Source organism: Bubalus bubalis, chromosome 13, assembly GCF_019923935.1.
Source record: "Bubalus bubalis isolate 160015118507 breed Murrah chromosome 13, NDDB_SH_1, whole genome shotgun sequence".
NCBI classification, from domain to species: domain Eukaryota; kingdom Metazoa; phylum Chordata; class Mammalia; order Artiodactyla; family Bovidae; genus Bubalus; species Bubalus bubalis.
This window is the reverse complement of record NC_059169.1, coordinates 1,121,469-1,145,379: the sequence shown is the minus strand read 5'-3', so window position 1 is coordinate 1,145,379 and position 23,911 is coordinate 1,121,469. Positions and strand designations below refer to the sequence as shown.

Below are 23,911 nucleotides of genomic sequence, written 5' to 3'. Positions count from 1 at the left end.
CCAGCTCCGTGCCCGGGACGTTGCAGGGCATTGGCACAGATACGCCTAATGACTGCATGAAGTTCTGAAACAGGAAGGAGTAAGACCTCCAAAACCTACAGTTCATGAACGAGGGGCCACCCTGAGTGTCCACTGGGTCCAGTCAGTAAATAAGCCATGAGCCTGGAGGGCCACAGTCCATGGGGTTGCAAAGAGTTGCACGTGACTTAGCAGCTAAACAGCAACGTAGAGGGAGTAAGAAGTTAAGATCTGGTCGCTGTTTCCTGGAGAAGCGGATTTGATCACAGGAAGGCACGTGACAGCTCCCCGTTGTCAGGGATTGCAGGGGTGGAGCGGTCATCTCGGGTTTTCAGAGGCAAACACCGGGATGTCAAGGTGGCCAGAGTCCGGGTTCTTGAAATGGATGCTTGTGTCTGGGAGATGGTGATGCCCTCGGGCGCTGCACTGGTCAGACCAGTGGCGTTTTCACAGGGGAAGTCGCCGTGGCTCCGCTGGCCCTCGCTCTCTCTGTCCAGGGAAGTCAGCGTCAGCCCCCGCGGTTGCCACAACAATCCTCAACGTGGGCGCTGACGTCTCCACTCCGCAGACGAGGGGCCAGGGCTGGAGAAGCCCGAAACCTGCGCGGGGCCACACAACTCGGAGCTGCAGGGAAGCCGGGCTCCGCACTGATGGCCCCGTCCCAATCGCTCCATCATGGACACACATCTGCGCACCCGCTGTGCCCAGCCCCCTCCCAGGCGTGAGCGCATCTCCCGACTCCACTGCCCCAAGGCCAGGCCTCTTGCAGGCTCCTGTGTGCGCAGCATCAGAAAGCAGGCCAACCACAAATATTCGAGATTTTACAAACTTACATCACTTTTCAAAGGTAAACTGTTTAGATTATGAATGAATTACTGAGGAGGTCCTCTCTTCTGTCTCTGTGAGTGTATATTCACAGGTGTGTACACAGTGACACACCAGCAAGCCGCTCCTCCTTTTTGTCTAATTTATTTTTTATTGCCATATAGTTGATCTACAATGTTGTGTCAATCTCTGCTGTACAGCAGAGTGATATACTATTGCATTCTTTTTTGTGTTCTTTTCCCTCATGGTTTATCCCAGCAGACTGAACAGCGTTCCCATCTCTGTAGCAGGGTCACGTGGCCCATCCATCCTACTTGTGATAGTTGGCATCCACTCAACCCACACTCCCAGGCCACCTCTCTCCCACCCCAGCCCCTCCTTTCAAGAACAATTACTCAAGTTCTTCACCAAAACCGTTCAACCCTTTGGTGAAGTCTTCCAGTAACCACAGCTGTGCTTCCGTGGTGAAGGACAGGAACAGAATGAAAGATGGCCTTCACCAGCTCTGTTGCAGAAAACATGCTAATGTTCCAGCTGTCTTCCAGCTCCACGACCTGGGCTTCAGGGTACGCCCCTGTTGACTCTCAGGAGAGGACAGGAGACGCTTATGCCCCATTCAGCGTGATTACAGACATTTGACAAATCAGCCAAAATGCATTACTTTATGGCTCAACGGTTAGTTCAGTTTAAATCCTTAGATTAAAAAAAAAAAAGGCATAGAAAAAGAATACTCTGAAAGTTACCTTTAACAAAGGATGGGTAGCTAGAAGGTAAAGGATGGTCCCGAGCGGGCGAATCTAACAGCATGGAGACCACTGCTAAAGGCGCGTCACCTCCTGGAGTCCCCGCAGGGACTGGTCTCGGATGAAGCCCTCCTCCCCCTCCCCGCCTCGGTCCGCGTCATCATGGCCTCCCCGCCCCCAGGGTTCCCGTCTCACCGACCTTCCGAAGGACGAGGACGCACAGTCTGCACCGCACAGCCCCTCCCTTGAAGGGGCTCCTTCGCCTGCACTTCCTGCACATTTAGCACATCCCTTAGACCTGAAGGGTCTGTTCCCTAGGGACCTGCTTCCTGCCGAGTCTGACCTTAGGGCTCAAAGCCAGGCATCCTTGCGCTGAGGCAAGCCTGCCTTTCCCAGAGACCAGCCAGGGCCCCGTGGAGTGGACGTGAGCTGCTCAGTCACGGCACGTCACATATAAATGGGTCACACCCGCAAGCATGCATGCTGTGTCAGCACGTGGGAATCTGCACAGCCGTGTCCACATGGGCTGCTGTAAACTTTGACATCATAATGCTTCCATAAAACTGGAAAGTAACTCACTGTAAGTGCTAGGCAATACGGTTTCCAGGTGCGCTTCAAGTTATCCCTTAAAAGTACTAGGTAAAGCGAGGGAGTCTCTCAAGTCCAATCAGAAACACTTTGGGGCACTTTTAAAAATGCTGGTAAGTTTCTCAAGAGATTGGATAAGCTGGCCTGGGATGGCCTGCACACTGGAATGTTCTAGAGGCCTTAAGTGATTCTCATTTGAAATAGTTTTACTTAAACAACTATTTTTGCGGGTAGGTTGTGAAAATAGTGAACTCTCTGGTCAAAAATTCATTTTTGTGTATTTAGAATTAATCAGTCCTAGCCTGGGGCGGAGAAGGCAATGGCACCCCACTCCAGTACTCTTGCCTGGAAAATCCCAGGACAGAGGAGCCTGGTAGGTTGCAGTCCATGGGGTCGCTAGAGTCGGGCACGACTGAGCGACTTCACTTTCACTTTTCACTTTCATGCATTGGAGGAGGAAATGGCAACCCACTCCAGTGTTCTTGCCTGGAGAATCCCAGGGACGGAGGAGCCTAGTGGGCTGCCGTCTATGGGGTCGCACAGAGTCGGACATGACTGAAGCAACTTAGCAGCAGCAGCAGCAGCAGCATAGACCTGGGGAAGGGGCTCTTAAAAAGTTAACACATCTGGTTCTCCATTAAAATCTAATTAAAAATCAATGGACACAGAAAGCTTCAGTTGTCCTAAAACTGCCATCCCAGTAAAACATTTGTTCTGTATATTTTAAGAGGACAAGGGTGGGGCATTAAGTTTTTTTTTCCATCCCATCAATGAGAATATGAGAAACAAGTGAAGCCCTTATTTCAAGCATGAAGCAGTAGTGCGTGTATTCACAGAAGATATGAATGTGTCCCAGGCTGATCTTACAGTAAAGCAAATCAAAGTTAGTGTTTTGGTCTCGGTTTATTATAGAGTAGATAGTGGCCTAAATAACCTAGACTTTTTTTCCTAGTTTTGTTGAGATGTGATTGGCACACAGCGCTGCGGCATGATGATTTAACTTACACCCTTCGTGGAGTGATCAACACCACCTCACAGAGATACAATATTAAAGAAACGGGAAAAATTATTTTTCCTTGTGACGAGAACTCAGGATTTACTATTGACAGCCTTTATATATAACATGCAGTGGTGCTGCTTTTATCAATCACTTATTAAAGATGTGATTATAATTCAGTTATAACAAACCTAGACACATTAAAAAGCAGAGACAGCACTTTACCAACAAAGGTCCATATAGTAAACTCTATGGTTTTTCCAGTACTCACATATGGATGTGAGAGTTGGAAGAAAGAAGGCTGAGCACTAAAGAACTGATGCTTTCCATCTGTGGTGCTGGAGGAGACTCTTGAGAGTCCCTTGGACTGCAAGGAGATCAAACCAGTTCATCCTAAAGGAAATCAACCCTGAATATTCATTGGAAGGACTAATACTGAAGCTGAAGCTCCAATACTTGGGCCACCTGATGCGAAGGACTGACTCACGGGAAAAGATTCTGAAGCTGAGAAAGATTGAAGGCAGGAGGTGAGGGGGACGATAGAGGATGAGATGGTTGGATGGCATCACCGACTCAATGGACATGAGTTTGAGCAAACTCTGAGAGATAGAGGACTGGGAAGCCTAGTGTGCTGCAGTTCATGGGGTCGCAAAGAGTAGGACATGCCTTAGCGATTAAGCAACAACAATAAATCACAAATTATTGTGCTTATTTATCTTAGAACCAGAAGTCTGTACCTTTTGACAGCTTTGCCCGATTCCCCTGATCCTCTGTTAACCACAGAGCTGACCTGTCTTCTGTGAGTCTATCGGTGGGTTTGTTTTTGAAGTATAATGGACCCATCATGCTGTGTGAGTTCCTGTCACACAACATAGTGATTTGATACTTTTACACATTTCCAAGCGATGACCGTGATAAGCCTCGCTGCCATCTGTCACCATACGAAGATACATTTTCTGAAATGCCTATCCTGAGGGAATCTATGAGGCAGAAAAGTCACTGTCTTTCAAGGGAAGCCCTGAGAATTTTCTTAATCTTCATACTGACGTTTGCTTTTCATCACGCTTTGTAGTATAATCAAAGTTTTCTATTTTGACCTTCCAGCTTCAAGAATAAGTTCTAAAACTGAGGAGTTTGCAGGATAGTTGTACAAAAGGAAGGAGAGAGGTGGGTGAAGCAGCAAGTCAATTGCAATCCGTGGTATAAAAATCTAACAAGTAATCATCTGTGGTGACTCCCGCCTTGCCTTGTAACATTCGGTGATGGATGTGACCTTGGCAACATTTGCATTTGGTGGACAAGTTAGGTGGCACCAAGAGGCGAAACTTTGGGAAGGCATTTCAAGGAGGCTCTGAGCGAGCCTGTGTGACTGCTCTTCTGCAGAGTCATCCTTCCCTTGCACCAGTCTCCGGAGAGCAGTGTGCGGGGCCCACATGTGCTCAGGATAGAGAGATGGCGAATCAGGGAGCTGACAGAGAGAAAGGCGGTTGAGCTGGGGTCTCTTGGGATTCCAGGGGCTGTCCAGACTTGGGGAGGGGAGGCTGCTTGAGAGAGAGAGGGAGGTCCCAGGCCTGCCTCTGGGGAGCCAGAACAAAGGAAATGCTCTTCTGCCCCCTCCCCTGTCCTACTGCCTCCGGGGGGCACAGAACATCTTTGGCCTCATCCCTGGTCCCCAACTATGAGGGACAGCCGGCTCCCACCCAGACACCCCGACTTGGGGCGGTGAGAAAGAAGTGGCTAGCCCCGTGGCCCTCTGCTCTGGCTCTGGGCCTCGCTGTGGTCCGATATGGCCGTGAACAGATGGGCAACCTCGGCGGTGCCGGCTGGTTCCGCAGCGACGGGGGGTATTTTCCTGGGTCGCTATTTCCCGGAGGCCACTGGCAAGGCTGGCTGCCAGAGGCCTTGACTTCCGTGGGTAGAGGCCTGGACGCCTGGGGAGGAGCCCCGCGGGGCTCGCTGTCCCTCCTCGAGCAGGGATCTGCCAAGCTGCCTCCGCGTGGGAGGAGGGGGCCTTGGGTGGAGGCGGGAGGGAGGGGAGCTCGCGGGTCCTCCCTCGGGCGCCGGACATCCCCTCTGCTCCTCCCTGCCTGGGTAGGAGAGGAGCGTCTCCCGCTTTACTGAATTCCAGGGTTGCCAGCGCCCAGGGTCCATCCAGGACTTTCCCAGCGCTGGTGTCCGGGGCGCTGTCCACATGGGCTCAGGCGCTCCAGCCCTTGATGTGGGTTAAAATCCACTTCACAACCCCCATTGATATGAGATATGGATTTGACATCTGTTTGCCAGAGTGTTTTGCACTTAGCCTAACACCCACTATTAAGTGACAAAATTGTGGCAGCCTGTCAAAGCCAGATGACTGGCAGCTGCTGGCTTACAAAACCATTCAAATATTTGCAGGTTTTGAAGCTTTATGCAGTGTTGTACCCAATCTTTCAGTGATTTAACATGTAAAATATAAGTCAAAGTTTTAAATCTGTATTCCAAAATGTTTCCATTTTCCTCCAAAAGGAAAAAGCATTCAGGGTGTCTGCTGGAATCAGGCCAATTTCAACCCCCCTCCTTTCCCACCACCACCAAGATTCCTGCGCAAACCCGGTTTTAAAAAAATGTTTGGTTTTTTAAAAACCAAACTCTCTCCTCCTATTGTGACCGACATCTCGGAAGACAGAACTAAATTGCCTTAAACTCCAAGGGAATACAGTTTCTCAAAAGTAGACTGCAAGAATAAGAAGAATCCCCAAGTAAAGCAGGGCTTCACTTTGCATTTGACAGTTGCACCAACGTGCCTTTCGGGGTAAAGGCTCCTAGGCAACATCTGAGCCGTTTGGTTATTTCTAGAACACAACTCCTCTCCCCACACCCCTAAATAGCTTGGTCCAATTAAGAAATAATTTGCAAATGGCAGAGTATTTCTCTAGATCAAGGTCCATTGAGTAAAGTCATGTGGGGTTTTGTCTCCAAAATTACAGCGGGACAGACAAGGACCTCCTGAAAACGGCAGCTGTGAGCAATGGGGGGAAAAATTGTCCAAGATAAATCGATAAGTAAACCTGCCTTAAACCCTGGGAGACTGGTGGACTGACAGCCACTTAAGATGTTCAAATGTGCGGTGCTTGCAGGCTTTTAAAAATGTTAGTAAATATCCTTTCTTCTGCTGGGAGGGGTCGTAAGTCCTTTTGGAAAATGGCGGGCGGGGGGGCTGGTGATCATTTTCAGGCAGTTGCTTTGCTTGTGAGACGTTTCCACAGAGGATCAAAGGGTGCTAGAGCCACAGTTCTAGAGAGAGAGGAGAGAAACTGGAGAGGCGGCTCCAGCCAGGGGGCCTTCTCCGAAGGCTTCCTCCTCTGGTCCCGAGGGGTGGGCATCCGGGGCCTCAGAAGACCAGCAGCCGCAGTCCAGGCGCAGGAGGACGGGAGCCCTGGAGGCCCCATCGGCCGTGCGCTTCTGGAAGGCGGCCTCCGACAGCAGCCACTTCCTACCTGGAGAGTTCTGTGTCCGCAACAGAGAACCTTAGGCACAGGCTCTGCTTCGGCAGCTGCCGAGTCGTTTGGCAGAGGGGTGAGGGAGTTAAAAGCCCGTAGCAGAGCAAAACAAAACAAAAATAAAATAAAAGCAAGGCCAAGGTAGCCCTTGGGCGAGAGAACAAAGCTGAAGCTCGGTCCCCTCGCCGCAGCGAGGACTCGGCGGGGAGCGAGGGGGCGGCGCCCAGACCCCGGGAGCCGGCGCAGGTGACTTGGGACTGCTGGTGCGGGCGGACACCCTCCGCGCAGAGGTCGGGAAGAACCTGGGGAACAGTTCCAGGCGGAAATCCAGGCGGAAATCTAGTTTATTGGGGCGGGGGTGGGGGGTGCCGGAGAGAAGGGGGCTTTTTCAGGCCGGGACAGCTTTATCGGGCCCGATCTCTGGGGCCGGGCCGGGCCGGAGCTGGGGGTGGGGGCGACGACCGATCCGCGGAGCGAAGGGGGGCGCGGGGCGCGGGCTGGGGCGCGGCGCCGGGAGCACGGCGACTCGGCTCCACCTCCCCGCTCCAAACGGCGTCGCAGCTGCTCGCGAACCAACTGCTCGATTCTATTCACTGTCGAGTAGGAACAAAAAAGTGGCTATTTATTAGAATACTTGTTTGGTATTGTTCGGCGCCGCACAAAAGGCGTTTCATTATGTGGAGGGATCCCCCTTTTTCCAGAGGGAAACAATAACTGGAAATTGTCTTTAAAAGTCTTTTCCATCAGTAATAAATTTCATTTTCTCGTCTCCCTCGCCGGCAGCGTGCGTGTCCGGGAGGGCGCGCGAGGCGAGCAGCGGCGTGTGCGTGTGCAGCGAGTGTGCGAGCGGGCTGCGCGTGAGTGTGCGCGTGTGAGTGTGCGTGCGCGTGGCGCCCGCGCCCGCCGTGCGGCGCCGCCGGAGCCGGCCGGGCTGGGGTCCCCGGGCAGCGGCGCGCGGCGCCGGGCCGGGGAGGCAACCGGGGCCGAGCGCCTGGGCGCCGCCGAGGCGGACCCGCTCCCGGGACCCGCTGGAGCCGGCGAAGGAACTAACTGTAAGTGTGTCTCCAACTTGCGTGGGGTCTTCCGCCCGCCCCGAGCCGAGGAAGGGGGCGGGAGGGGCTCTGGGCGAGGGCGAGGGTCCCTAAGCGACCTTGGCGGGGGACGGGGGGGAGGGTAGGGCGTCCCCGAAGCTCCCGCCCCGGCTGAGAACAGGTGGGGAGCTGCGCTGACCGCCGCGGGGGGACTGGACCCGCGCGCCGGCCACATTTGTCATTTTCTTATCTGTGCGCCCACTCCTCCTTCCTCCTCGGCTTTCCGGATTGGCCGCCGCCCGGGGGACCGAGACTCTGTCTCAGTCGGGTCGCCCTTTGAGGGCAGAGGGGAAGGTCGACCCAGTCGGTTTTTGGGGGGAGGGGAGGTTCGCGTCCGCAGGCTCCGCTTTTCCTCCTGCCCGCGCGCCCCCGCCCGCCGAGGCCGGGGCTCCCGGCTCCGGCTCTCGGCCGTGCTCTCCCGCAGCGCCGAGAACGAAAGCGGTGGGTCGAAATTGCCTTTTAAAAATTAACATGTTGAGCGTGTGCCATTTAGTGAGAAGCGTTTTGGGCAAAGAATCAATTTAACTTTGACTGACCGACGGTCTTGACTGTGTTAATACTGCCGCACGCACGCACACTCAAAATCCATGAGCAGGGACCCCTGGACGCGCGGCGAGCGCCCCTGGACCCGGCGCCTGGCCTGCAGCCCCGCGCGCGGCCGATGCCTCGGTCCAGCGAGCTAGAGCAGCGCGCCCCAAGACGGGCTTTGGGGTGCCCTAAAGCCACGCGTGCCGGACGGGCAGCCCTAGACCGCAGGGATCCCCCTCAGCGAGGGCGCCCACCCCCTTGGCTCGCAGTCCCTCCTCCAGCGAAATCGGCTTCCCCGCTCCGCGCGCGGCGCCCTCGGTCCTCCGTGCGCGCAGCCGGGAGTCTCCCCTCCTCCGCGCGGGCCGCCCTCCTCCGCCTCCTATTCCCCTGCTTTAGCCGCCCGCTGAGAAGAAAGGTGGCAAGGTGGCGAAGTTTCAAAGGTGAAATGGATTTTTGACGGTGGCTGGTGCTGGAAACCCGTGGCCGGGAGGGGCCGGGGCGGCCGCCATCGACCGGGTATAGGACGGGGCTGGCCGCCTCTCCAGGCAAGAAACGGGTGTTTGAACATGATAGCAGCCGCCGGTCAATTAACCCATTAAAAGCCCGCTTTGCCGCATCGATTTCCCGGAGCGCTGGGCCCGGCGCTCTGGACGCCCCTGTGTGAAGGCAGGCGCGGGGGCTGCACGGCACCCGGCGGGCGCAGAGACCTCCAGCCCCGAGGCAGGGCCGCCCAGGCGGCCAGGAGAGGGCGGGGCGGGGGGGGGGGGGGGTGCTCTGCCCTACGCTGAGGTCAAGGAGGGAGGGGTTCTGTCCTCGGCTCCGGCCTGGCAGGTGGGCTTCGCCGAGGCAGAGGGGGGAACGCCCCGCGCCGGCTAGTGTCCCCCGACTCGCCCAACTGTGGCTGCGAACCACAGGCTAAACCGGCACCCGCGCCGAGGGAATCGGCGCCCAGCCCACCTCCCTGCGGCGCTCCTAGGCTTCCTCCCCCAGCGCCTCCCATCGACCGGGCGCCGCGGGCCGGGCGGCTGGCCTGAGGACTGTGGGGGTGGGGGTGGGGGGGCGGGGGGCGCCACACTTGCTTCTTGAGGACGACAGCAAACCCCCAGGTGGCCTTGAATTCGGGTCCCCGTTGTCACCGAAGAGGGTAAGGCAGACGGCCGAGCGTGGCGCGGGAAGCAGCAGCTGAAGGGAGCGGGCAGGATTGGGATCTGAAGGAGGGGCGTCTCTCCAAGGAACCTGCGGCTGCTAAGACTTGGGCTACCCGGTCTCCCCCGCACAAGTAGAAGGAGGCCTCGCGGACGCTGCAGGCTGTGCCCCAAGTGCGGCCTCTCTGCTCAAGCCCGGGGGAAAAGGCTGGTGGTAAGCAGGATCTCCTTCCGGAGAAAATGAGCCTGTATTGTGAGTGCTCAACACCCTTCAGATGAAACCTAAGAAAATGCCAAGTTCCTACCCGGAAACCTGAGCACCCCTCCCCTGCCGCAGGAGGGGGGACTTGCTCCTTTTGGAGCCCCTAGGGTCCAGTCCAGGAGCAGTCGGTCCATAAAGGGAGAGGTGCCCGCCCCACTAGCCAGCTTCCTAGACAACCCTCTATGATCACCTGCTCTTTCCTCACTCAGATCTGGGGTTCAGATATTTAGCCCTGACACTAATAGGGTGCTTGCTGTCTCTCCCTGTCCGTCTCTTTCTTCCTTTCTCTCCTCTCTCTCATGCCAAATCTCCCTCCATCTTACTTTCATGCTGCCTAATCCGGACGGTGGGTAGTGTCCTGAGTGGGGGGAGGTCCCTGGAGACCTTCCCCATCTCCCCTGCCTTCCCCCACAAATACCTAAGAAAGAATAATGCAGATGTGTCCTCCACAAAGACCCATGCCCCTGACGTCCACCAGGCGTCCACCCACCCGCGGGAGGGAGACCTAGCCCCCCTTGCAGGGCGGCTGGCTTTGTGTGTGGGGGGTAAGGAGATGGCCCTGAATGTGGGGGCGGGGGGAGGGGGGGGCGGTTCTCAGTTCAAGCACAGGGCCCAGCGCTGCCTGCTCCCAACCCAAACGCCTGAAGACTCTGCTGGACCCACTTCTCTGTTTGCTGTTTTCTGAAGTAAGCAACTGAAAGGGCTTGAAATTGTGTCAAAGTGATGTTTTAATCTCATTGAAAAGTGTATTAAAGGACAAGATGTAATTTATGTGAGATGCTGCGATGAAAGGAGAGATTGGAGTGGATGGGCCTTTCACTCCGCTGAACTCCGTGTCATGTTTATATTGAAGCCCGTGTAGCTAATCTAATTTGCAATAACAGGGCCAGCCTGAACCAAGAAGCATCTCTGATTTCACTTTATTTCTTTTCATATAGAAATTCCTTATGACTGTCTCCTTCTGTGAGTGACGCCTTCTCTATTTGGGGGCTAATGAGAGAGAATAAGAGGCAAGGCCATGTCTACTCATAACCCGGCCTCTTGCCTGCGCACCTCTGGTCCCTGGCCGGCCTGGACTTGACTGGGGGCTGCATGGCCCAGAAACACTATTTTTGATCTCTTCAGAATGAACCCGAGGGCAGCCTCCCGTATCAAACCCTGTGCCGCAACCCCCCACCCCAGGCGCTTGGATGGGGCTCCTCGGTTGAACAGCACATGCTGGATCAGTTTCTGCCAAGGATTTTAGCTTTAGAAGTTAGCTTAAAAAGCAGATAGTACTGTATTCTCAGGCCTTTGTTTCTGCAGATTTTAATGGGAAACACTTAGGAAGCTCCCCCATTCAGCAAAGTTTCATCTTTGCTGAGTCTTTCCAGGAGCTTCGAGAGGAACCAAGCACACCCCCTGTTCAGACGCCAGCCTTGTATTCTTATTACCACCCCGAACACAAGCATTCTTTACCAATAAAAGACTACACACGCCAGAAAATTACAACTTCTGTACAACGTAAAAAGGTGTATTCAAACTGTTAATTACCGAGGGTTGTATAAATGAAACTTTCGCAGTGACCCATTTAATTTTGTGGTAATTACTGACAAAATAAGACAAGGATGAATCACAATACAGTATATTTATCTCGAAGGATATTGCACTAGCGCAGTTAAGCCAAGGAGTAAGAAAAAACGGGGGGGTCGCAGAAATAGAAAAAGTACATAAAAATCACACCCTGAAGCCACCTGGGTTCACACTGCAGAAGGCGAGGCTCAGGTGGCTTGCTAAAACTTCCATCCGGATTTTAGAGGCTCCCGAACCCTGTTTCGGCATCGTCGTCAGTCCTGCGGATTCGCCGCCTTGAGCACTTCTGCAGATCCTGGAAATCTGGGCGGCAAAGGAAGGGCTCTGCCTGCCCTGCGTCAGCTCTCGGCCGATTCTATCCCCGGGACGGAGAGGCTGGACAGCTCGCGGAGCGGCATTCCCGGGGACCCCAAGGCGACACTGAGCCCAGGCCCGGGAGGGCCGGGCAGGATGCGGCGGGGGTTGGGGACGTCGCCTCGCCCAGTCGATTCCTGCAGCAGAGTCCACAGGCTTGCTCCTTCCCTCTCTGTCTCGGGGCTTCAGGGACGGTCGAGGAAGGGACGTGGCCTAGCTTGGGCATCTTCTCTGCCACCCCGGGGTCGGGCAGCGGCTTAGCGAGGCCTTTCGGGCACTAGTTGGGGTCCCTGCTCCAACCGCTTTCCCGCCCAGCCCTGCATCATCGGTGGGGACAGAGAATGCTGGCCGCCTGCCGCGCCCACTGGCGCCTGGCCCTGCGCCCCCTCACCCCACTTGCAGCCCCAGGGACCGGCGACTGGTTGCCCAGGGCGAGTGGCCCTGCGCCCCGCCTCGGCGGGTAGGGCTGGCAGCCCGCGAGGCCCCTGCCTTCAAAGTCCACCCAATAGAACTGCGCGCTAAAGGCGCGCGCCGCCCAGCCCTCCAACCCAATTAGTTTGGGCGGATGGGCACCCTTGAAGAGACCCGAGCGCCCCGGCAGACGGGGCAGGAGATAGGTCTGATTGAGACTCTCCTCGGGAAGTTTCCCGCAAAAGGAGGGCCGGGCGGCGGAGCGGCAGGGGGAGGCGCGCTGGCGGCGAGGCCTGGGCGCCGGCACCCCGCGGCCGCCCGCCCTCCAGGACGCCCGCAGCTCCCGGGCGGAGGGCGCGGGGCTCCCCTCGGGTCGCAGTGTTTTCCTCTCTTGTCTTCTCTTGTTCATTCATAAACCTGGTGGCTACAGACGCGGCTTGAATATTGACGGCTCTCCCCCAACTGCTCCGCCGTTAACCCAATTACAGAATTCATCAAGAACTGTGTGAATTATCTCTTTCCATACAGTATCAGCATTAGCCTAATTAAAAGCTATAATGTCTGATATAATGATTAAATCGTTAGCTCTGCTGTAGGGAAGCAATATTTTGTTTTCCCTTCAATTAGAAGCTGATTGAGGTTTTCAGAGCAGGTCAGCTGTGAAATTTGAATTATATGTGTGAGTACTGCTCACAGGGTGAGCCCCTACTCGAAAGCTCCCAGAGATTCTCCAAACGCTTTCACCCAGAGCGCTGGAGGCACAAACAACGCGCGCGCGCGCTCACACGCAGGGCGGTTTGATCGTCGCCGGCAATTCACGCATCTCCACGCCGATGCTGGAGAGTCCTGCTTGACTTCGAGGGGATGGGCCTCACTTCCTTTCTCCAGCAGACGCTCCTGAAACAGCACCCCCAAACCCCACTCTTCTCGTTGAAGGAGAGGAAGATGGCCTTGCCCGCGGCGAGCGGCGGCCAGACCGCCTGCTCTGTAAGGACCGAAGCCACTTCAAGCTCCGACTTGGCAGCGGTTCTCTTTCCCTCTGCTTCCTCTCTTCCCGCTTTTCCACGACTTTTATTTTCCCCTTTAAGGCAAAAACTCGCCACCATCAAGAAAAAACTTTTCTGTTACTTTGGCCCCCTGGCTTTGGTAACAGTGGGACCAAGGTAGCCTGGTCACGACGCAGAGTTGGGTACGCGAGCGCCCGGGAACCAGGAGAGACGAGCGCCCCCAAGGCCCCCAGCTCGTCACCCGCGCTCAAAGCCCCGAGTGCGCGCTCCGAGCCCTGGGACCCGCTGGTGGCTGGAGAGCGCCGGCCAGAGGCCCCCGAGCTCCGCCCGGGCGGCGAGGGCGGTGGCGGCCAGCAGACGGCGACCGCGGCCCGCGCGGCGGCTGGGTACAGGCTGACGCACGCGGGGCCGGCGTCGGGGTCCGGGCGCGCAGCCGGCGGCTCCCCCCGCCTCCCCGCGAGGTCCCCTCCCGCCCGCCCAGCGCCGCGGTCCCCTCCCACACGCGCGGGCCTCCGCCTCCTCTCCGTCTGCGCCTCCTGTTGGCCGAGATGACCTCGGAGGCCTTTCAACTGAATTGTCTTCTTTCCTTTTCCCTCCGGCGCTTTCTTTCCGCCTTCTCTTCCTCTCTCTTCTCAGATTTGTTTATTTCCGAAATGTCCCGCCAAGGAATTGGCGGCTTCGTCGTGATTTGCTTGTTAAAACTTTGGTCTCGGTCCGTCGGGCTGCGCCCTGGGCGGTCTGTGGAGGCGCTTACCCGCGGCCTCGGTCTCGGGGTCTCAGGAAGTGGCTGGGCTGAGTTAGGCAAGGCCGCAGGCCGAGGTCTGGGCACCGCCTCCGGAGGGTGTCATCAGGACGGCCGTCTGCGCCAAGGCCTCGGGAGACCTTGGAGAACATTCGTCTTATTCGCGTTCCCAGAGGGCCCTTTGATTGTCCTCGGAAACTCCTAACCTGTCCATCTCTGCTCCTTGGAGCTTGAGATGGGCGCTGAAACAGAAGGTCATCTCTGAGTGCCTGAGAGCAGGCTTTCATTGACAGACCTTCTGAGCACAGCCTCAGCAAGGGGAGAGAGCCAACCGCCAAGTCTGAGTCACTCGGAACACGCAGCGTGAGCTCCTGGTGTTAAGTCCAGAACACAAGTTACTGGAGAGTCAAGGGCTCTTCTATAACCGCCTAAACACAGGACTTGAATATATATGCATATATTCTTTGGGTACACACCTGTATGTATATTGATGCATATATTCTTTTGTATATATATGCATATACAGGTGTGAATATGTTCTGTGTGCACCAGTGTGTACATGAATGCATATATGTATATGTCCTGTGTGTATACATGTATTTTATGTGTGCACACACATATGTAAACATATGCACATTCTCTGTGTGTACATATGTGTATACACATGTATGTGGACACGTGCATATATTCTGTGTGTACCTGTTTATACACAGGCATGTATTATCTGTGTGCACTTGTATGTACACATATGCACAGGTGTGTGTACGTAATTTCCTCTAATGATGGCTTGGATCTGAATTCTCTTTGAGGATTGTCCCCAAAAGTTAAATAAAAGGACAGCAAGCATCTCTGCGTATCCACGTTTCTAAGCTGATCTTCTCTTTGGCGCTCTGAACGAACATGTACTAACAAGTTTCTGAGTTGCCAAGAGAGCAGTGTGGCCGATCAACAGTGAGCGACCCCATCGCTGGGGGTCTGGGCTCGGATGCTACTTGGAATCAGTGTAGGCTGTCTTCATATTCTGCAATGCCTGGCCTTGGAGAGGGGCCCTGCCAACCTGGTGGGGGTCGGGAGGGAGGAACATAGACTCAGGGAGAGGAGGTGTTTTCCCAACTGTTTTGGACCATTTCTGGCTTCTTCAGGAGTGACAGGGAGTGAAGGTCACAAGGAGGGAGACGCTGAGGCTGGGAGAAGCTGTCACTGGCAGGGATTCATGTGAAGCTCCTCAGTCTCCATGCCAGGGAGGAAGGCACTGGGAGTCCTGGCAAGCAGTGCCCTGCCACTGCCTAACTGGCACAGGCGGCGGCTGCCAATCATCCATCACTTGGCAACAAGTTACACCTGCACCTCGGGTTTAATGCTTGTGCATGTGGGCACCCACAGTGCGTGCACCAGCTTGGGCCCAGGGACCACCTCATCTCTGAAAAAGGCTCATGGAGAGCGCCCGGGATGCTGAGCACCAGCGTGCTCTAACAGAGGGCTAAACCATTTAGCCCCTATTCAGTTGCTCTGGAAAACAAGGGTAACTTTGTATTTGGAAACAATTTTCAAGACTGTGGTGGAAAGAAATCAGACCATTTCAGAGTCAGCTATCCAAGTTCCCCAAAGCATAAAGCATTCCTGCAATGCACAGTGGAGTGCAGGGTGTTTATACAATAAATTGCTCCATTGATATGGAAAAATAAGGTGCCAAGCCTGGTTCACACAAAGCGTTTTCAGGGGGTCTTAGGCTATTTAGTTTAAAATTTAAATTGAAAAGCATAGGAAAGAAATCTTTCAACTGCTAAGTGGATAATATAGTTTATAATTTGTAAACCATTTCCTTTATTTCAGTCTTGCTGACTTTCCATAACACACTGGATCACACTGCACACCCATTTCCTCCTAAGTTATCAAAGGAGAAACAGATCTATAGCATTCTTCAGCAATATTCCTGTTCTTTTTTTGTTCATTCACAATGGAAGTGGTATTTGGAGGTAGTGCATGAAACAAATCAAAAGGTTTAACAAATTCGATTGGTGAAATAAGAAGGCAGTTGAAAACCAAGTTTATAACCTAGATATTTAGTGAAAAATAAATATGAAATGACGTTTCCTTTATAATTATATATTATTTGATGAGTTCACTATTAAATGCTGAATGGCCTGAAATGAAAGCAGTTAGATCGGCAGAGGCCAATTTGCTCTCGCACTGCATACTGCAACAATCCTGAAATAATAATAATAATAATAATAAAAGCAACGGTAATAATCACAGTAATTGAGAGGAAAGAAAGCATTATTCCTGTAGCCGGGACAAGCAACAGGGTCAGGAAATTCACAAGCTCAGAATTTTTTTAAAGGTGGGGGGAGGGAAGAGGCGTCGTGTGTTAGCTGCCCGAAATACTTGAACAGTCTTAACTCGTCTTGTAACGATCATCATTATATGCTTATTTTTGTCACAAGATGGTCAGTTGGGCGCTTTGGTTGGGCACCACTTTATCCACCAGCCATCTCCTAAGCACCACCCTCCGCAGCGCACAGAGACGCCCCGTTCCTCCCCGAGGACTCTAGGGATTTTCCGCAAGCCTTTGGGCCATTTTCAGACCCTTGGGGTTGCACCCACAGCGTGAGCGCACTGGTGTTTGAGAACGGGCCTGTGCTTCCCGGTACTGAGAACACTTCGGGGTTCAACAGTTACACCCGTAGGCCTGTGCCTTCGTCGTTCCAGGAAACAGGCGTCTGGTTTGCATAAAGCAGGAAAAGGGCATCGCCTCCTAGTCCCGAGGCCCCACCTTTCCAATTCGGGTTCAGGTGCCCCCCGCCCTCCGTTCACGAAGTTTTCGCAGTTCTTAAGCAAACGGCTCCAGAAGAGCGTGGGCTAGATCCTTCGTTTGCGATTCCAACCAACTTTTTCAACGGTCATTGAGTCACTAGGTTGTTGCTTTCAACCTTCCTAGAAATGCCATTTTAGGAGGAAGCCAAACCGAGAAGAGCACGTGATGACAACCCCTAGACTCATTACCCACCCCCCGACCCCGTCCAAAATAAGACTTCAGGGCTAATGCTAAGAGCAGCCGTGGAGCGGAGCCCGACGCAAACGCTCGCGCGTCTCGGGATCCTCGTGGCCTGGACCGCGGAGGCCTTCCCTAAGGAACGGGGCTGAGAACTTCAGCCCGCCGGCGGCGAAGCGTGCGCCTTGGGAGGGGGACGGAGCGGTCCAGGCCTCGCGGGCGCGCCCGCGGGGCTGGGGAAAGGGGGCGTTCCAGCTGCGTGCCTCAGCAGGTCTCCCCTGCTCCCGAGGGCGCGCCCAGCCTTCCGGCCCCCGGGCCGAGCAGGGGGCGAGCATTCCGCCCCGGCCTCCAACTTCCCCCTTCCCAGCAGGCGCAGAGTCGGCTGGCGGGGGAGCGGAGGGGCCGCGTCTCCTCGGCGCTCTTTTAAACGTGGCTCGGGGCTGCCGGCCCCCGCCCCTCGCCCCGCAGGAGTCGTTCTTCATCTTCGCTTTTAAACCCGCTCGTTAATCGTTCGGAGCGCGCGGGCGGGGAGAGGCGAGGAGGGCGACCCCGGGGTTCGCCGCCGCCGCCGCGCGCGCTCGGGAAGCGGCGTGGCGCGGACCCCCTCCCGACCGCCTCCCTCCTCCCGCTTCCCTCCTCCCCTGCTCCTCCGCCTCCCTCCGCTCCTCCCGCTCCGCCGCCCGCGCCCGGCGCCCCTACCCCCCTCTCCACGTCACTCGCCAGCGCGCCATGCAAATCACCGCCGCCGGCGGCTCCCATTGGCCGCGGCGCGCTCATTTAATGGCAGCCCGGGCCCGGCGTATGGCTGCTGGGCCCCGCGCGCCGCCGGCCCCGCGTGCGCCTCCGCTCCGAGCGCACGGCCCCGGGCAGGCAGCAGGCAGCGCGTCCCGGGCTCGGCCGCCCCGCTCTCAGGCCCTCTCCGCGCGCCTGCGCTCCCTCCGCGGCCCCCGGCCCCCCTCCCCGGCTGCACCGTGATCGCCCCCCGCCCCCGCGCCCCCCCTCCCGCTCCCCTCGGCGACTCGCTCCCCCCGGGCACCTGGGACCGGCACATGCCCAGCGCACGCGGCGCGCCGCCCTGCTAGAAGTTGCAGCCCCGGAGTTGGAGGCCGCGGAGGACCGAGCGCGGGAGGAAGGAGCTGCGCGGCGGCGGCGAGCCCCAAGCCGGGCCCCGCGCACCGCTGCGCCCCGGAAAGTGGAGCTGCAACTTGGCCGCGCCTGCACCTGTTGGCACCGCGCCGCCGAGGGCGACCCGGCTGCGGCGACGGCGACCCCGGCCCTCGGCCTCTTCGGCAAGTGGTTGGCGCTTCAGAGAAACTTTCCACCCGTGAGCCGGACCGGCGCTGAGTGCGTGTGTCCTTGCCTCTTTTGTGTCGTTGTCGCCTCCACCTCTCCGCACTCTTCTCTCCGCCCGGACCTCACGCCCCCGCCCGCGCCTCGCTCCGTCTGAGACCCTCTCCATTCCCCTCCCCGGCCGTCTATGCGCCAGGCCCTCTCCGCGCGGCGCCGGTGAACCCGCGAGCCGCCCCGATGTACAGCATGATGATGGAGACCGACCTGCATTCGCCCGGCGGCGCCCAGGCGCCCACGAACCTGTCGGGCCCGGCCGGGGCGGGCGGGGGCGGCGGCGGCGGCGGCGGCGGGGGCTCCAAGGCCAACCAGGACCGAGTCAAGCGGCCCATGAATGCCTTCATGGTGTGGTCCCGCGGTCAACGGCGCAAGATGGCCCAGGAGAACCCCAAGATGCACAACTCGGAGATCAGCAAGCGCCTGGGCGCCGAGTGGAAGGTCATGTCCGAGGCCGAGAAGCGGCCGTTCATCGACGAGGCCAAACGGCTGCGCGCGCTGCACATGAAGGAGCACCCGGATTACAAGTACCGGCCGCGGCGCAAGACCAAGACGCTGCTCAAGAAGGACAAGTACTCGCTGGCCGGCGGGCTGCTGGCGGCCGGCGCGGGCGGCGGCGCGGCCGTGGCCGTGGGCGTGGGCGCGGCGGCCGTGGGCCAGCGGCTTGAGAGCCCGGGAGGCGCGGCGGGAGGCGGCTACGCGCACGTCAACGGATGGGCCAACGGCGCCTACCCCGGCTCGGTGGCGGCGGCGGCGGCCGCCGCGGCCATGATGCAGGAGGCGCAGCTGGCCTACGGGCAGCACCCGGGCGCGGGCGGCGCGCACCCGCACGCGCACCCCGCGCACCCGCACCCGCACCACCCACACGCGCACCCGCACAACCCGCAGCCCATGCACCGCTACGACATGGGCGCGCTGCAGTACAGCCCGATCTCCAACTCCCAGGGCTACATGAGCGCCTCGCCCTCGGGCTACGGCGGCCTCCCCTACGGCGCCGCGGGCGGCGCGCACCAGAACTCAGCCGTGGCGGCGGCAGCGGCGGCGGCGGCCGCGTCGTCGGGCGCCCTGGGCGCGCTGGGCTCGCTCGTCAAGTCGGAGCCGAGCGGCAGCCCGCCGGCCGCGGCGCACTCGCGGGCGCCGTGCCCCGGGGACCTGCGCGAGATGATCAGCATGTACTTGCCGGCCGGAGAGGGCGGCGACCCGGCGGCGGCGCAGAGCCGGCTGCACTCGCTGCCGCCTCACTACCAGGGCGCGGGCGCGGGCGCCAACGGCACGGTGCCCCTGACGCACATCTAGGGGAGCGGGCACCCCGCGGCCGGCCGGCCTCCGCGCAGACCTGTCCACGTTCTCCCGAAAAGGAAGACACTGGCGCCGCATGCCCGGCGCAGCCCGGCCCCCCGACCGCAAGCTCCCGGGGACCGCTCGGCGGGACGGTTGCGCGTCGGAGACTGAACTCCGGTGTTTTCTTGAGACTTTTTGTACAGTATTTATCATCCATCCGCGGAGGAGGCAGAAAGCGTCTTCTTTGCTCGAGGGGACACAGAAACCGAACCAAGCACGAGGCGACTCCCAACTTTTCTACCCCACCGTGCGCCCGCTTTCATCCCGCATCGCCTCCTGACGGCGTCGGGTGCCGGCGGCGCGGGGAGCGGGTCTCATCTGTTAGCTGTGTAGGGAGACGGCGCCAAACACAAGTTTTGGTAGTCGTTACGGCTTTGGGGGGGGTCGGTTTGTTAATTTATACAAAGAGATTCCCCCCACCCACCCCTTTCGGGCGGCAGCGTTATTCTGGGTTTTGTAAAACTTTCTGTATCTGAGCATTTTCATTTTTTTGGTTTGTTTTGTATTATTTCATGTAAATGCGTTGTGGAATTTTTATTTGCGGCGTCGCGGTGTGGGGAGGGGGATTCAGATTATGTACATAGTTTCCTTAAAGCCTTTCTTCTAAAAACGAAAAAAAGAACCCCCCACCCTAAAAAAAATTGCATCGAGCTTTGAGTCAATAAATTTAAGAGCGAGAAGTCCGTTTTTCCCTATAAATTTGAAACGTGCTGAATTTATAATCATGCTTTATGAGCTCAAGATACAATTAGTTAATCTGATGAAAGAGAAAGAAAAATTATCAGCATGAAATGAAACTGAGGGAAGCCCGAGGGAGAGGGCACGGTGTCCTTGGAGTTGCATTAAAGAGGAAGGGAGGGGAGTAAAAATCGATAGATTATTTTGTAGACTTTACACTGTCATTACGGAACGAGAAATAATTGCCAAAAAAAAAAGTTTTATAGTCCGGCCTTGGGCGCGTAGTTTTTAACTGCAGGCAGATGCCGCGGGCTTTGCGATTCCTCCTTTCGAGCCTCTTTCTGCTGGCCCGGGACCTGTGCGCAGTTTGGTCCAAAGGAGGGAGGAGAAAAGACCCCAATGGCGGGACCAGGGCAAGGACTGACGACAAATACACGGTGGGGGCGCCGGGGGCCCCAATTCCCCTGCAGTTAATGAGACAGCAAGTGGAATTTTCTGAATTTGGCTCAAAGAAACGCACTCTCTACACCAAAATGTACTGCAACCGACTCCCCTGTCTGTCCTCAGCCCCTCCCTCTGGTATATATCTCCTTGGAAAAGGACAAAATAGTTTTGTTGGGTTTTCACACACAAAACCGACCACTCCCGGATGCCCCAAGTGAATTGGGATGCAAGTTGCTAACCGATGTGAATGCAAAATGCGGTGTTTATTATTCCTGATGAGATCTGAGGTTGTTTGATGCTTTAATTTTTTTAATTATATTTTTTCTAGGTGTTTATTGGTACATTGCAGTTTTTTCTGGATTTTAAAGTTTTCTGTAAAACTTTGTCTTCAAGTAATCTGACAGCATTAAATATTGCATTTGAAAGTTATACTGTAGCAAATACGTTTTGACATTAGTCACAGCATAAAGATGAAAATTATATTTTTGAAAAGAACAAAGCCTTTGGTCAGATTGAAATACATTGATTTCATCAGCCCCTCATATTTTTCTCAACAATTTTTTTTCTGGTCCTGGAATGAGCATAGACTGTCCATCCAAACGTGGGCCTGTGCTAGCAGGTTAATGAGAACCACGGTCAGCCTGCACTAGAGAATAGCTTTAAGTAAAATGCTTACATGACAATTGACATGTGTAATTTTTTTGGAGTCACTTTGATAATTTTGCTTCAACCACTCATTCCTTAAGGTGATTGCAGAAATTTCAAGAGCTACAGCAGTTTCTTCTTTCTAACAAGATAATAAAGTCTCCCTCTTTTTTCTTTTTTCTCTTTTTTTTTTTTTTTTTTTTTTTGCTTTAGCAATTTGATGTGTTTGGATACATAGGGACTGCTGGGCAGAACAGCATCTTAGATAGTGAGACAATCTGAAAATAAATGCCACACACAGTCTCCTCTGGGAGACACTTTGAGAAATTCTGTGATGCTCTGTGGACTCCCCAAGCGGTGGAAGGCGCAGGCCTCATCTGCTCTGAAATGTCCAGAGTTCAGTGGACTTCGCCTGGCTTTTTTGCAACATCTCCCTGCACCTGCTAAGGGGGCAGACAGACCTGGGGCTGTGTTCACATATAAACACATTTGTATCTTTGCTGGACTATAGGACACAACAATGTTAGTAATGTGGGATACGTTGGAAATGTTTCTGACCACAAAAAGTTTAGCCAGTCTCCTGGAAGGTGGACTTTAGTGTGGCATTTTCCCCTATGGGCCTCATACCAAGTCAGCAGAGACAGTCACTGCCAGGTGGCCCAAGCCACGTTGTTAAAAACCCCGGAAGATCTGAAAACAGGAATTCCTGAAATTCAGCAATTCTGTTTTGTTGAACAACGAGGAGAAAGCAAATAATTCTTTAATGATTCCATTTTAAAACAACGTGGGACGGGGGGGAGTAGAAATTAGCCAGGATGCATGTTTCAGGATTGAGGTCTTATGGCTCCAGCAGTGTTTCTTCGACTTCAGATCGTGGGGAGAATATTCCACAAGGCCCGGGAGCACCGTACTCAACCGCGAACTGCGCTCCTGCCAAGGCACCCTGGCCCTGTTCACGAACACGGCGTGGCCATCATGGTACTGCCACGGCCTCGTCCACGTCCAGATGGCACTCGGGGGTGGGGGTCCTTCTGTGGCTTACTCCAGTTTCTGTGAAAACCGTGTGGAGACTGCCGACAGGACTCTGATGGTCTAGTGCAAAGTTTGCACAACTTCGTGCCTAGAGGACCCGCGAGCTCAGGAAGCGGCCCTTGCGCACCGCGGGTTTCTCCCGGCCCAGGCTAGCAGGGTTTGTTTGCTGGAGACATTTTCCCCTCGTTTCTGTACCTTTTTTTTTTTTTAACCTCACGGGGCTCTTTCGTTGTCGTGGTTGAGACTTTGGCCCTCCTCCTCCTCCCCCCTCCCCCGTCAGAGAAGCCCACCGTAGCTGGTGAAATGATTTCCAAACTGGTAGCGGGCAGAGCGCGCGATCTGCAGACGCGGGACTGGTGGGTCTGGTCAAGTTCTGCCTTTAGGAGCAGATCAACACGCGTCTTCAGACGTTTCACTTTCCCGACAAAGACTGGGCCACGCGGATTTCTTCTTCGAAAAAATCTAGTTAATTCGGGAAACGGCACCCACGGCCTGCGCCGCCCCCCCCCCCCACCCCACTTCTGCAGCCCGGCCCTCGGGGCAGAGGCTCCAGAAACATCGGCGGCTGAACGTAATAATAGGTTTGATTCCTTGGAAACTTCAAGTGAAAAGCAGACTTGGCCTTGGCGCGGCTCTTTTTCCAGCGTGGCTGTTTGGCGGGATTGAAAGGCCCGGCCGGGAGGGGAGGGAGGGGTGGAGGGCGCGGGCCTCCCGGGGCGAGGAGCCGAGGGAGGTGGGCCCTGGCCCCCACCCCCCAGCCCTCCAGCCCCCCAGGGTCGGGGCGGCGAGGGGACCGCGCGGAGGCCGAGCCCGGCAGGAGGGGACTTAGGACCCCTCACTCTCGCCCACAGCTCGGGGTCCGCCCACCCCAGCCCGAAGGCGAGGCCCCGCGGGGGGGCGCGGAGGTCCCCTCCCTCCGCCCCCGCCCCTCACCCCCGCCCTTCCTCTCCAGCTGCGCGCCCCCGGGAACCCGGCAGTGTTGGCGGCGGGCGGCGGGCGGCGCGCGGGGCCCGGTACCCTCCGGGCGGGGGCGGCCAGGCCCCCGGCTCCCCGACGTCGCCCTCCGCCGCGGGCGATCTCCCGCCCCCGCCTCTCCGGGCTCTCTCCGCCCCCGCAGCCGCGGCGCCCCTCCGCGTCCCGAGGCCTCTCCCCGCTCCTCCCTCTCCTCTACCTCCCCTCGGGCTCCGGCTCCTCCGCGCTCCTTCTCCGCTCTCTAGGCCTCCTCGCCTTTGTCTCCACGCGCCCGTCCCGCCTCCCCCGCGGCCGGGCCCGGGCTGCTCCCCGGGGTCCGGGTCGGGTCGGCAGGTGCCCCGAGGGCCGGTGCCCCGTCCCCTCCGCCGCGTCTCTGCGGGCTCGGCGCGGGCGGGGCCGCGCGGGGTGTCAGCCGCGGGGGGATTAAGACGACTGTTGCGAGGGAAGAGGGCAGAGTGTTTTGTGTTTAAAGAGAGCGGGATTAGCGGAGAGAAAGTCCTGACCCGGGGTCAGCGGCGAGTCAAACCCTTTTACAATCAGCGGGCGGAACGGGCGGTCTCCGCGCTCGGCCGCAACAAGTTGGGGGCGGGGAGGCCGGGCCGCGTGCGGAGGCGACAGGGGGACCCGGGGGCTCGCCAGCGGCCGAGCGCGCCGAGGCCCGCGCGAGGGCTCGTCCTTCAGCATCCTTCTCCGTAGCCGGA

General features: G+C 56.8%; 1 protein-coding gene across 1 annotated transcript; it reads left to right on the top strand.

The window, feature by feature from the left end:
* Positions 1–17,584: 17,584 nt before the first annotated feature.
* SOX1 (SRY-box transcription factor 1) lies at positions 17,585–20,990 on the top strand. The gene has a single exon (XM_025262578.2). The coding sequence runs from the start codon at positions 18,282–18,284 to the stop codon at positions 19,392–19,394; it is 1,113 nt and encodes a 370-aa protein (XP_025118363.1). The 5' UTR covers positions 17,585–18,281; the 3' UTR covers positions 19,395–20,990.
* The last annotated feature ends 2,921 nt before the right edge of the window (positions 20,991–23,911 follow it).

Bases quoted from the DNA above. Each gene is read 5' to 3' on its own strand.
- SOX1 (XM_025262578.2), top strand. From the start codon at position 18,282: ATGTACAGCATGATGATGGAGACCGACCTGCATTCGCCCGGCGGCGCC.